Source organism: Cyanistes caeruleus, chromosome 15, assembly GCF_971803275.1.
Source record: "Cyanistes caeruleus chromosome 15, bCyaCae1.hap1.1, whole genome shotgun sequence".
NCBI classification, from domain to species: domain Eukaryota; kingdom Metazoa; phylum Chordata; class Aves; order Passeriformes; family Paridae; genus Cyanistes; species Cyanistes caeruleus.
Window position 1 is genome coordinate 10,980,020 of NC_141715.1, and position 14,685 is coordinate 10,994,704.

The 14,685-nt window shown below is 43.6% G+C and overlaps 1 protein-coding gene and 1 non-coding gene across 8 annotated transcripts in view; one reads left to right on the plus strand and one right to left on the minus strand.

The window, feature by feature from the left end:
• The first annotated feature begins 623 nt into the window (after positions 1-623).
• On the plus strand, positions 624-4,677 carry LOC111935626 (uncharacterized). Its single transcript, XR_015276775.1, has 2 exons — positions 624-1,288; positions 4,409-4,677. It is a non-coding gene; the product is annotated as an uncharacterized LOC111935626 (transcript).
• A 3,936-nt stretch (positions 4,678-8,613) lies between these two features.
• SEPTIN8 (septin 8) overlaps positions 8,614-14,685 on the minus strand; it is a 44,821-nt gene continuing 38,749 nt past the window's right edge. For 4 of the 7 annotated variants that reach the window (XM_086851973.1, XM_086851971.1, XM_086851977.1 and 1 more), the window contains one exon: positions 8,614-10,054. In XM_086851973.1, the coding sequence (XP_086708099.1) occupies positions 9,889-10,054 (166 nt within the window). In that variant the 3' untranslated portion in view covers positions 8,614-9,888. The remainder of the gene's footprint in view (positions 10,055-14,685) is intronic. The other 3 variants (XM_086851972.1, XM_086851970.1, XM_086851979.1) reach the window with 1 other exon arrangement.

Consider the following 14,685-nt stretch of genomic DNA (forward strand, 5'->3'; position numbering starts at 1 on the left):
CGGCGGCGGGGAGGCGGCGGGCGGGGCTCCGCGTCACCACGGGAACGGCGGGGCGGGCGGGGCGTCCCGGACACAGCCCTCAGGGGGCCTGAGGGGTCCACAGGGCTGCAGGGGGGGCGACAGAGCGCTGAGGGATCTGCAGTGGGTTTGACAGAGCTCTGAGGGATCTGCAGTGGGTTTGACAGAGCGCTGAGGGATCTGCAGTGGGTTTGACAGAGCTCTGAGGGATCTGCAGTGGGTTTGACAGAGCTCTGAGGGATCTGCAGTGGGTTTGACAGAGCGCTGAGGGATCTGCAGTGGGTTTGACAGAGCTCTGAGGGATCTGCAGTGGGTTTGACAGAGCTCTGAGGGATCTGCAGTGGGTTTGACAGAGCGCTGAGGGATCTGCAGTGGGTTTGACAGAGCGCTGAGGGATCTCCAGTGGGTTTGACGGCTCCAGAGACTCTGACAAGATTCTCCACTGCTCTGGAAGGGCTCCAGGAGGTCTGAGGCGGCTCTGAGAGGGCTGTAAGCCCCAACCTATTCTCCACACAAGGAAGAAAATCTATCTCCTTCTTTTCCTGGCTGTAACGTTTTGAATTGCTGATAAAATAGAGGGACTGCAGAGTAACTTAAACAAGCAATACAGTCGAGGGGGCACATAAGTCAGTTAGTCCCACACTAATGAGGCACATTTCAAAGTTATTTGTCATTTATTGTAAAGTTTCATGGCATACTGCTGGGATCCTCCACAGCCTCACCTGCTCCTCTCCTATTTGAAGCATTTCAACATCACACTGTCCATGTGTCACTTATTTACAGAAATTAGATTAAATTATTCCAACAATCTGACTTTGTTCTTTCAAAATCTATGTCCTTAAGAGAAATAGAAATTTACAAAATAATTTGACAATTTTACTCAACAGGAGAGGTCCATGAATAGTACCTGACGCCCTGAATCACACTTGCCTCACTTTCCCCTGGGTATTTCTGCAGACCCAAATCTTGTTGGTAGCTCACAAGGCATTGTTCCAGTCCCACTTTTCCCCTCATTGCTGTGGATCACTTTGGTCTGGGATCTCCAGGCAAGGCCAGGAATCCCCAGCACCAAGCACAGACAAAAACAAAGGGCTGTGGCCCAGCTGTGCTGTATTTTTGCCAGAGGGATGTAAAGAGGAGCAGGAATGTGGACAGAGCTGATCTGTACCTTGCAGACCACCCCCACCGAACTGACCGGTGTATCACAGGGCCGGGAGCACTGTAATGACAGGACAGGGCCATTCCCTCAGCCCCAGGTGTGCATCATCAGGTGAGTCAGGAAGCTTGAAGAACAGCTATTCAGCAAAGTCTCTTTGCACACTGCCACGGTGTTACTCTGAGCTGTGCTGCATGCACAGTGTTATAGATACATATTATATTATTGGCTTTTCGCAAATATTAAAATGAATGTTATATGTATAAGGTTAGAAAACTTTGTTGTATTAATATAGTTCCTTCTATTTCTGTTATTGATGGAACTTAGAAATAGTGGTATAATACATATATATGTTAAGCTATGGTATGGTATTAAAGTAAAAACTACTTTTGTTTATATAACCCAGAGACTAAAAAAGAACGTCAGAAACCTCCCTACATTCTTAGATTACCTTATCCAGATGAAGACAGCAGTGACCAGAACTCCACAGGAGGAATTCACTGCACCTCTGTTATCAGGGAGTGTGAAACTCAGCAGTGCTAAGATTGATCTGTTGGGGAGGTGGCAAGTTGGGACTAAACACAGAAACATCTAAAACTTAAGAGGAATGTTTGAATTATGTATGAGAATGTATGTAATAGAGTTCTGTTTTTAAGGGATAATCCTCTGTTAGTAAGGTGTGCCCTCAGCTGAATGCTGAGGCACCCGGCTGTATTTTGTACATTTTATTTATTTCTATCTCCTAATTGTCTTTCCATTAAACCTTTTCAGTTTTTTATAAAAAATATGTAAACCTCGTTTTTCACAACAGGTTCACAGACTAATAATTTAGTACCAGAAAATGTATAACACAAGGGGCTGGTGAGAGAACAGAGAGTCATGTATAGGCAGGAAAAGCTGAGGAATGAGAAAAGGTTCAACATAAAATATTGGAACCACCTTCCTAGAGAAAATGCCACAGGAGGAAAACAAAGGGGTCCAGGGTCTGAGGGGAAAGCTGAGAGTGGCTTTGAGACATGGATAGATCCTGGGTGGAAGAAAAAGTGGGGTGAGAACACAGATGGCAGAGAGGTCCAGCTCTGGGAGGGGACAAGAGTGCATATGCTCCATGAAACACATAGAGAAAAGATACTTCCCTTGATTGGAAGGGAAATAGGTCCTTTCAGGTGCTAGGATTGTGTGGGTCCAGCATGTATATGTTTTGGACAGGGCCAAGTCGAAGAGAAGGGACAGCGCATCTGTCAAGGCAACAATTGGTGGGCAAGTGGATTTGGCGGCTGTGCTGAAGGTTACACTATTTATCACCATGGCAGAATTTCATCCCGATCCCGGGAGCGCTTTGCCTGGCACAGTGATCTTTATAGGTACGACAGACCCACATGGGCTGAGACAGCGCTCACCTGCCAGGTCCCACGTGGCATCCGAGAGACGAGATGGGTGTTCCAGCCGAGCCATGTCCCAGAGATCGGGCACCGAAATTCCTCCAGCCAGGGGGGTCAGGACCAGAGCCATCCACCCCCAGGAGCTCTGCAGCCCTACAGGGACTGTCTGAGCGCTGTCGGTGCAGGAGATGCTTGGTGTCCTTCTCAAGTGTTATAAATGAGTAGCCAATTTGATTAATAAAAAGAAGAAATTTATTCTATAATCAAAATACAATCGTAAAAAGAAACCATAAGCAAAAATCAGTTCAGCGCTGTGCTGGGTGAACAGCACCGGGTGAGACAGGGAGGAGGCTTTCTACAGCACTTCTCCACAATGCTTCACAAACTACGACTGTCCCAAGGTGCTTTTTGTATGTTTTCAGGCTTTTCAGGGGTCCTTTGGAATACACTTCTTGCAGACAAATATTCATGCTGTTTCAGATGTATATGTTGTAATTTTGTCGGGTTTCTTGGAAATACACTTCTTGCAGACCAATATTTATGAATGCATATCGTTATAATGTTATTAGATGGAGGTTTCTTGGAAATGCCCCTTGCAGACAAATATTCATGTTGGTCTTGCTGCATATCACTATAATCTCATCAGGGAAATTTACTGGAAATATGCTAGGATTTTTTGTCAGACAAGATTATAACTTTAGCACGAATTTATTCATGCTATGTATCACATCAAGGACAGTCAAAACTAGCCAGAGGGCGAGATTTTAATTACTATTCTCCTCCCCCCACCCCAGCTACACAAGAGTAAACTTCTCAGTGCATCAAACCGGTCAGATAAATCATTGCCAGCTCTCCCTCTGCTGAAATGGTCTGGCTTTGGATGCTCTGACATCCAGTGGCAGCCGAATTTAAAATTACGCATGGTTCCTGCTTTCAGGGAAACCTCACAGAGCTCCAGCTTTTGAAATGTAGAACAGGTTCCAGAGGATTCACGTCACTTTGGGTTTTTTAATGGAACTTTAGAGATAATGGTGTGAACTTCCAGAAAAAAATGGTGAGGAAGCCCACATTGACCACTCTTTGGAAAGTAGGAATTTTATATCTAGTAACAGCTCTTTTCTGTTGTTAAGAGACACCAAAACGTAAGCCTTGAAATAGTTTCAGGCTGGATGTTCTCATTCACTTGGTACTGATATTCAGCAATGTTTATTTCCTGTAAATACTCCCCTTGGTTTGGAGAGTGGGATTTCCAAAGTGGTATTGCCAAAGATTAAACTGCTCTGGGGAAAACTTTTAATTGGGAATTCATAAACTTCCTAGGAACAGTCATCTCTGAGCCTTTGTATGGAAACCATAAGCCTCTATTTGCCAGAAACTTGAAATCAGGTGATAACAGCTTGCAGTGTAATATCTCTTCAAACAGAGAGCCAAATGTGTGAAACAGGGTAAATGGAATAATCTGGACTGCTTGACCCAAGGTTTCTCAAGCCATTATGCAGCCCAGGAGGGAAGAAGCTGGACTGTGTTGTTCAGCTGTCTGATGTGTTTTTTCATCAGGAACTTCCAGGGAAAATGTATATCAGGATTGCTCCATCTGCAAACAAACAAGTCCTGTGGCTGTTCCTCAGTTCTCAGTGCAGGAAAGGTGCAAAAAGAGGAAATTTTACTTAGTACAAAGGAGCTGGAATGTTGTTTTATAATTTTGTTTGTTTGCTTTTGTCAGTGGCTCCCATCAGGAAACTGGCTCAAACAGCTGCCATGAACTGTTCTGGACATATAGAGAGCTCACAACTTGCCTTTTTCTTTTTTTTTTTCTTTCTTTTTTTTTTTTTCTGGAAAATGTCTTAGCCAGAGAGGCCAGGATTTGAAAAGTGCCAGTATTCCAGAATCTCACCATGAAGGTATCCTCCCCTCTTTGGAATTCCCTAAAGGACCCTGCAAAGATGCAGTGCTGGCCATGCCATCTGATTCACCTGAATGCAAAAGTCATCCCTCATGGACTAGGCTTAAGGAATGGAGGGGGAGGAGGGTATGTATTTGTTGTATTTGTTTTACATTTTGTTAAGACCTTGTATAAAACAGGGGGTTTGCAATTTCTTGTGGCTCAGTCAGAAAAATAAAGTAGTTTTGGGAAATGTGAAATAGTTTGGGATAATGTGGTAGAGCAGATAAGATCAGCCAATCAATGGTAAAACCATAAATTTGGCATATTAATTGTGTTCAGCACGATCTGTGAATTCCATCTGTTAAGGTGAGAGAAGAGGGAATTCACTGAGGCCTAACAGAAACCCAAACTACCTTAGGAAGCTACAAGACTTCACAGTTGCTGTGTTCAATACAAACAGTTTTGCTTGGCTGGTTCTGTAAGTGCATCAGAACCATGGAAGAATGCACAAAAGTGCCTTATCAGCCTTGTCTCTTTCTTGCAATAGTCTAGAAATGCTAGTTTTTTCCAAGTATTTTTACTACCAAATTAAGCAAAATAGTGAAACAGATAATGTGATGAGTAAACAAGTTGGTGTTTAGCCTTGTCTGCTCTGCATAGCTGCTTGGCCTTTTTACTTCCCCTACTCCTAATGTTCAGGTGAGTTCCATGGCTCCTGGGTGCTATTCTCATGGTAGCCATGGTTCTCCCTTTCATCTGAATGCAGCTTCAAGTAAGATATAAGAAAGAAAATACTCAGTACATTTTGCCATGTACCTCTGGGGAGTCACAAACCTGGCTCTGGTCCCAACATGCAGCAAATCCAAGGGCTATTAAAACTCTTGCAGAGTAAATCAAAATCTATTCCTGCCTAGTTTCTCTGTTGAGGCTGGCTGAGTGCAACACGTGCTGCATCGAGGCTTCAGTTTTCCCAGGGTGGGAAGAACAAACACACTCAGGACCTTGTATGTAAGAGATCAGTTTGGGAGGCCTGGCTGCTTCCCCACTCTGTTCTCCAGTACAACCGAGTACCAAGCCTGTGTTAGCATAGCCAGAGCAAGATGGGTGGGGCAGTACGAGTGAGTGCTTTAAACTGCTCCAAAACGTGCCCTTGCCCTCCCTCTGTGGACACAGCCGACAACTTCCTTAATTTCAAGCCTCCAGCCATTTTAAATGCTAATTAGAGCACATAAAAAGATTTGAGTCTTCCTTTGGAAATATGTTGACAAAATCATCAAAGCACTAACTGTACTTATCTTTTAATTTTTCCTTCCCCTCAAGGCACAGAAATCTCTGTCAGGTTACAAAAAGCACTTGTCTGGATTGCAGAAACCAGCTCCCAGTTCCAGTTTTACCTGAAAACATCTGCTTTAGCCACCAGCATCTTCAACAGGCTGTTGGTATCAGTAAAGATCTGTCAGCTTTTCCCTGGCTAGATTACTGACTGGGAATGTAAGGAACATGTAGCCAATTTATACACAAAGCAGGGATGATGTTTGGCAGCAGATTTAGGGAGCAGTCAGGGTCATTGCTGGGGGAAGCCATTAAGCAAATATATATATATATATATACACACACACACACACACACATATATATGAACTTGAGTGTTTGATGAGGTTCCACTGACCTCATTAGAATTGTTTGTGTAAGCTTAGTCCAACTGCTGTGGTAAGTACAAAGAACTCAGCTGGTTTTCTCTGCTAAACAAATTATTCACATTATCACTTTTAATATTCTGGTTTTTAGACTACTATATTTAATTAAATTATGGGGCTGACCTTTTCTGCCACTGAAGCTACACCAAAAGTAGGAGTTGAGCTGAGCCTTGCAGCTCCCAATTCTATTTGGTTGATACTGGCATATAGAATCACAGAATCATTAAGGTTGGAAAAGGCCTCTCAGATCATCAAGTCCAACATTTGACTGATCACCACCCATACAACTAAACCACAGTACTAAGTGCCACATCTAGTTGTTTCTTGAACACCCCCAGGGATGGTGACTCACCCACCTCCCTGAGCAGCCTGTTCCAATGTTTAACAACCCCTTCTGTGAAGAAATTCTTCCTGAAGGCCAACCTGAACCAATATCTGAAAATGAGGAGCAACATTGCAATGTATATACTGTGGCATTGCATAGTCTAAAAATTGTGAGAGACATGAGTAAAAATGGCACCTATATGAGGATTTATTCTGCTTCACTTTGAATTTCCTTGTTTTATTTCCAGCTTTGGTAGTGTCCTGGGGGTGACTTTATGATGTTTGTATCCCCAGTCGCCTGGTTTATGTTACATATTAAGTTCTGCACCTTTAGGACTGGCTCTGAGAGCGCAGGGGGAGAAGAAGAAGCCGCAGTTTGTGTTGAGGAAAAACATCACTCCCTTGCATCCTGCTCCTGGACTGTGGTGTCTGCAGCACGGACAGACAGCTGGACAGAGCTTCTCTTTGGTTTAGTTAGTTTTAGCTAGCTGAGGCAGAGAAGTTCCCTGGACCTTTGTTTTTCTTCTTTTTCCCTTGGATCTGTTCAAACCTGCTCTGGACTGAACACCCAGCCAAACCCCGGGAGCTCAGGCCTGTGGCCCACCGGGGCCTGGGCCTCAGCACTTTCCAGCGCCAGAGGGACTGATGAGAACCTGAGCAGGCCGAGCTACGCCACATGAAAAAGACTTTTCTTCCTGGATTTGCCATTTGATCAAACAGCAAGAAGTTTTATTGTTTAATGTTATCCAACTTCTGTTAAATAAACAGTTTTTTCCACTTCTCTCCAAGGAAATCTCTTTTCCCAAAACAGCTGGGGGGAGGAGTTGCTTGGATTTGCTTTCTGGGGCGACCCCATTTGGAGGTTCTCTCCCAAATTTGCCCTAAACCAGGACAGGTAGCTGAACTAATTCAGAAGCAACTGTAACTTAAATGAAGGTTTGAAACTTGTGTATGTATTATAGATTGACAATTATTTCCCCCAAGACTCTTCTTTACTCAGTGTTTTCTTGTTCTCCCTTCAGGCCCAATTAAAATATCTGCAGTGCATTTCCATTTCCTGCCTTGTCCTTGCAGCAAAAAACAATGAAGATGAGGTCGGCATGTTTCATTTGAAATACACTAAAAACGTTGTTCATGTTTCCAGGTCTTTCAACAACTTGGATATAATGAAAAAGTGTTAATTTATTTACCCTAAGTAGACCTAAAGAGGTGAGAGTAGCATTTTCAGTCCTGTTTCATGTTGCTCTGAGGAATTGTGACCTTTAGGCATGAAGGATTTGTTTTTGTTTATGTCATGGATGTGTTTCTGTCCTGCCTCCAAACCTCCCTCCTCTTTTCAGAATGCATGGCTCACAGTAGAGCTCAGTCTGTGGAGACAGTCAAGATGCACATTGGAGGGCTGCAATTCCCATGCTATAGATCCTGGAGGACACAACAGCTGTGATAGAGCAGAGATTCTTCAGAGGAAGCTTCAAATAGGTAAGTTTGCTTGGAGCCAAAACTGGTTTTTGAACCTAGTGAGGAACTGACTCAGGTTTGCACCTCAAAATGAGAAAATAAAGTTAGCAGCCAGTGAGAAATTACACAGGGCATGTCTCACGGCAAAAATGCAGTGACAGACTTCTGCAGGCATTTGCAAGCATTAGCTAAAAGCATTTCAGATTGCATTCCTCCTCTTTTCTTCCTTCTGCTTTGCAAAAGAAGAAAGCCAGGACCTGGAATCAGACATACACATCTCTTCAAACAACCACTGCAGTAGTGAAATGTTCTTCACAGCCTTTCTTAGGTGGTGTTACACTGAGGTTATTGTTCTTTGCCTCGCATCTACAAAGGAGAAGCTGTGTCAATTACCACAGGAAACAAGACAACCACAGCAGGCCTTGTAAGACAGGCTGACAGGAAGACTCCTTTGAGCAAAACTAGTGGTAGCAAGGAAGGTGCATCACTGATGCCACACTGGGGAGGCTCACAGCATCATTCTTGCTGTGGGCTGGGTTTGTAGCAGCTGCCCTGGGGTGAGCAGGGACTACTCTTCATTTAGGATGGGAGGTACCTAGGAATGAGATCTCCTGGATGAACATTCTGCTTACTGTAAACTTGTTTAAACTTGTCAGATCCCTTCACAATAGAGAGAAGCGCACACAGCACTGTATAGGATGTTGGCTTCTTTATTTTTTTTTTTAATTTTTAAAAATTTTTTTACAGGTAATACCATCAGTGCAGATGCTAGAGATGCAGAGCAGATGTAAACACTCTCCAGCTGACATGTTAAGAATGGAAAGAATTACACTGGATAAGCTTCAGTGGGATCTTTACACAGCAACACCAATGGATTTCTTAAACATTGTAAGCACTATGTTTTGCAATGTTTTTTTCATTAAAGAAACAACTCTTTATCAAATAAGACTAAAAAACACAGATGCACACACACACCCACACCCACACATCCTTCCCATGATGCTTGGCAAACTACCTATTCCTATGTCTATTCAAGCCTTTTAAAGAATAATACAGTAATTATATTTTAATTTTTTTAAAAAAATCTTCTACTATTTAAAACCTTCTATTTTGCTCAAAAAATTTACTCTCGTCTTTAAAGGACAACTGAATGGACATAAAAAGATTCTCATAATGCACAACTATATGCCTTCTTTATTTTTTTTTAAATACAAGCTGCAAAAATATTTCTAACTATTTCCCTTCTATTAATACTGTACATAGAAAGCTGTCAGAGTTTTGCTACATTTCACACACAGATTTTTCCTTAAATCCTTTTCCTTTTCATCCCACTAATTATTCATTTATGCAATGAGACTACCCTGATATGGCACTTAGTTCACATTGCAGTAACTAAACATTTAATAGAAACAATTAAACTTTGTCTTCAAGAAACGATCATGTGCTAGTAAGGCAAAATTCATGTGATACAAACACATCCTGGATCCCTCTTTTAAGGTTATGTGCAAATATTAAGCCATTTTAGGCTGCTGATTGTGAAAACTGCCTTTCGTAGGTGCTTGTTTCCTTGGTGAATTCCGAGTGCAGTATTACTGGTTTTACTGGATTTGGAGCTGCTCTGAATTGAATCTCCTGGACAGCAATCTGGATAGTGTAGAAACCTCAGAAACTGTTAGGAAACACAGACCTCATACATTCATTATCAGCTCAAATAAACAGTTCAATGATTGGCAAGTACAAACACAAAAAAAAAAAAAAAAGGTGGGGGAAGCCTTGAAGTTTCCTGATATGAGATGAAATTCATCTGTACCTCTGGGTGATGACATGAAAACATACATATAAACTTCACTGACCTCTGCTTTTCTTTTCATATATATATGTGTGTATATATATATATGTACACTTTATCTTCTCTGCAGTTCCATGCCATGGTGATGTCCAGCTGGCCCCATCTCCCACCCAGACTGCCTTAGAGGAATCCTTCCCTCCACGTTGCACTCTTGACCAAGCAGCTGCAGCACTGTATGGCCTGCCACCAACTCGTGCAGTTTAAGGGCTCCACGTTGGTTTTGGTGATCATCACTTTGGAACTGGAGAGGCAGACTCCTGGTTGGTTTGCTGTTACTACTGATCTGCTAAAAAAAGCACAGGTAGGAAGCAAAATGGCCTTTGGTCACAAATCCTGAAGGCAGGACATGATAAATTAATAAAGCCATGTGTATTTACAGCCAGTATTGCACTTCAGCAGCTCCTGAGACCTGTGTCTTTGTCCTGCCTTTGCTGCCGACCTTGCTGGTGCTAACAAAAGGGAACAAAGGTGCAGTTCTGGGGTGGGACTGGGGAGAGGGACATTCCTGTGGCAGGGAAGGGAAGGTTCTAAATTCTTGGCCAAAGACAGCACCCTGCATCCTGAGCCAGGAGACATTCTCTCATGGGAGAGTCTGAGAGCACCTAGAAATCTGCCCAGTTTCCTCAGCCTCACACTGAACTCTGAGAAAACTTTAAAGTACATTCACATTGCTCTAAGAATATAAACAGTTTGACTTCTAATGATTCCAGACAAGCTCTATTTTTTGTTTCTTTTTTTTTTTTAAGCTTTTCCCCAGTTTCATAAAACACATAACTTTTAAGAGAGCACACTTAGAAGGCTAAAGACCCAGGCTGTTAGGGTGCCATCCACCAATTTTAAGGTCTTGAAATTGCCTGAATAACCTGGCCTCCTGCTGTCTGTTGTTTCTTGCCAAGAGAAAGCACTTGCCCATGTTCTGTGTAGTAGGAGGAGTAGTAATAGTTACAGGAGTAGTTATCAGGAGCTGTTTTCAATCAGGATCAACAGCATATTGCTGCTATCTATCTGCTATCTATCTACTGAGGCATGCAGCCTGTCCCTGCACCCCAACCCCCAATTCCAAACTAAAAGGAGCAGTGGCCAGACAAGGGAGTAATTTATTTGCAAAAGAAGCAGAACTTAAATCTGCATCGTTCTTTACAGGTGAACAGCACCGAATTCATCCACTGCAAAGAGTTTGTGGATCAAGAGTTAATGTGCTTGCAGCCACCCAATACTGTTTATATTTTCTATCCCATAGCCAAGCTGTGCAGGGCCATCCCAAGACAAGGCTACCCTGCCATCATCCTTCTGAAAGAAAGAGTTCCCATCAGGGGAGGTAGAGGGTTTCTGTAAGCCAGCTTGTTTCAGCACCTTTCACACCAAATGAAGCCCAAATTCCTGATCAAACCATCGAGACTCAAGAGTGCTGTGATTCAGACACCTGCACCGTAAGGATGGGGAAGTGAGTGCAGGGAGGATGAACACAGGAGGCTCATGCCCACATCAGAGCTGCCTGTCCTCCCTTACAGCCAACCAAAAAGGACTAGTGGAGAATTATTGCCTTGGAAGCAGCACCTGCAGAACCAGGAGGTCCCAGCAAACACAACAGCCAAAACAACAGGGCAGAAGTGTCACTGTGCTTCTCAGAGGATAAAGACAGCTGTTATTATCAGTCTATTCTTTATGTCCTTGCTAAGCAGTATGTGCTACCCCTCAGTTTTAAGATTATGTAAAGACAGAAAGCTGGGGAGAGGAGGGACTCAGTCGCAGTCCTTCAACCCAGGGATCCAGTTGGCAAGTAGCTACAAACTTCGTGGAGAACCAAATGCCTCAGAGTTTATTTTTAAAATAGCCATGATGAAGTTTGACAGATTGAGCCTTTCATCCAGCTCATACCATTGTTCTCTCATTAGAGCTAATCTGGCTCAGCCCATGGGAGCCTGAACAGGAGCTGCTGTTGAGGAATGAACAACTCCCACTGCTGCCTCTGCAGGAGATCTCAGAAGGAACCAAGGTTTTGATTTAGCAGTGAGAAGCTTGAATCAAACCTCCAGTTTCCCTTCAGGCCTTACCTTGTAATCCAGGGGTCTGGGATCTGTGCTTTGTCCTGGTTAAACCATTACAGACTCAATCACAGTTCTTATGAAATGTGGGAAATCACTTCTTGTCTACAATCACCATTGTCTTGGACTCTCACCAACCAGTGCTGGTCAGGGTTTTCAAAATTTATTCTGTTTTACCAGACTAGACAATATAAAATGCCTTTAATAATTCCCCTCCACCACTATAACCACATTTCTTAAAAATTGCTTAACCTTCACAGCAAAGTGGTTTCACAAAGGTCAGATTAAACCACTCTTGCACTTTTAAAAACCAGCTTTACACACACTTTAAAATTAGTGCAGGTTTTGTTTTAAACAAAAAGGCATTTTTAGGTGATTGTTACCCTAGCTTGAGGGTATTATCCAGCCAGTACAGGATGGGTAACAGCACCACACCTGCCGTCCTGTCACAGAACAGGAGCGGGTTTCATATGGACTGGCACAGGCTAAATACTGAGCAGGTGTCTCATGTAATGACATGGGATAAAAAACTTGGAGACAGAGTTGGGACAGGAGGAAGGAGACCCTCATGCTGTGGAACAGCAGAGCTCAGCAGTGCAAGAAGAAAGTTTCTGGCCTTCTCCCCTTCCTCATTGTCTTATCTTGTAGGAGAGGAATTCCTGAATGTGAACCATGCAGGACTGATGTGCTGAGCAGCTGTTCACACTTTTTCAAGTGTTACATTTGCCAGAGTGAGCTCTGAGAACACAGTGAGTTCTCTGTGTGCAGGGAGAAAGTCATGTTGCTCTTTAATCCACAAAGGAAGTGCCCAAGTGTTCCAGTAACATCCAGTAATGGAGACTTAGTACAAATAACCTGTGTGAACAGACATGACTTGAACCAGCAATGAAAGCCACAGAATTCCCATGAGCCAGGTCAAAGCTACCTGAAGCTGTGGATGTTGTGCTGAGGGAGGGCTCTGCCTGGAATGCTGCAGGAGCAGGGCTCAGGGGGCTGGTTTAGACCACATGAGGTTTGTGAGGCCCCCACATACTCTGGGGTCAGGCGTGCTTGGGACATGGTATTTATTTATGCTACCACAGGGAAGGTTTTCATTTAATGGTAGGACTCTTTCCTCCTTCTGAGCAGTACCTTCCTTTTTTCTCACAGGCTGTGAGTTGACTGCCTGGCTTTTGAATGGAAGCAAGTTTTCCACTAAATAAAACATAAGCTTGGTCTGCCTGTTCTCTGTGGCTCTGGAATAGCCCAGCTGAAAGGTGATGCCCACACCGATCCCTGCAGAAAACTGGGCTGTGTGATGGACTCTGCTTCCCTCCCTCTCTCAAGCATTGTCACCAGCTGCATTTACCTGTGGAAATGCCAGCAGCAGAGTTCTACATAAGTAATTAACATGCTATAACTTTACATCACAACAATTGTAACCTCATTTTTTTTCCCCCCACAGCTTTGAGCCTATGTATGTAGTTATTGCCTATAGCTGGATGACATGTCGAAACCCATGAACAAACCTGCTTTTCAAAATCTCTGCATATCTCTAAAATCAACATTCAAAAGTATGCATTAACAGGGGTTAATTCTAAAAGATAAAGTGCTGGAAGGCCCTTCAGGGCTCCATGTTCCCGGTCAGGGTGCAAGATGCTACACTGGGATGGGAACAGTTCACCTGGAGCCTGCCTGCACTCCCAGGACACACAGCTGCTTCTCTCTGGCAGCACAGCTCCCTCCCACACATCTCTTCCAGCACTGTAGTTACCATGAAGGAACAAATACTTCTGTCTTGGTTTCAACAGGCTAAAAATGTCACTTACCTTTAGCATTCCTGCTATCACCCAGAATGGAGCTTCCTACCCCAAAGAATGAGCTGCCAGGTACAGGAAGGAGCTGCTTTTGCACAGGACCATTCTCGTTACAAAAGGAGGTTTTTGGATAGTGAGAATAACACAAATTCTCTTTTTTTTCCTCACAGAACAGGGCTGGAAGCTTTAATACCTTTCCCCTCCCTGCCTGGACAAGTAATGAGTGACGAGATGAACACTCCCCACACACAGCAGTGACAGGAACAATTATTTTTCCCAGTGAGTTTCAGAGGGGATGACATCTCACCTGTGTGCCTGCCTGTTTGGACTGTGTATACAGCATGAATTTATTCCAACTGCAGCTCTGTTGCATTGTGTTAAGATACATGGTATATTTCTGGGGCTCTCCCCCTGATCTATAGCATCTTAGTTCCTTCTCCCCTACCTCCCTGATTCCTCCCTTGTAGTTTTTTCCTGTTGCTTGTAACCTGTTCTCACTAACCCCTTCTCCCTCGGTTCAGAAGCCAACACAGGACATGATTCTTGCTCTTTTCCTGCCCTGGACATCTTCTGATTAAAGCTGGGACTCTGTCCCACCAGAAAAGAGCCTTGTTTTATCCCTAGTCCTTGCTATATATAAACTCCTCCCTTCTCTGGACCGTTGCTGGTTCACTGATGTCTCAGGAGGGGCAGGAGGATTTTAAAAATAGCACAGTTCAACTCGCCACTTCAGATCCCATTCACTACACACCAGTTACTGGTGCAAATGTGCCAGATTCAGTGAGTGTTGGCACAGGTTTTACGTGGTTATGGCTAGCTCTGTGAGGATTGTTTTGGGGAATATTCACTCCCAGGAAAACTACAGATAATGCTTATAGAATATTTTAAAAGAGCTCTGACCTGTTAAGATCCCTTCCCTTGGGGGATCTCAGCCCAGGTGAGGCATACCTCTCAAAGCCAGACTCCTCCTGTTGCCTCAATTCAGGCCAGATTTTCAGATGCCTGAAGCTACCACCACCTTGTAAACAAAGCTGCAATTACACCTGAAATCCCTTATGGTAAACATCCACAGAACT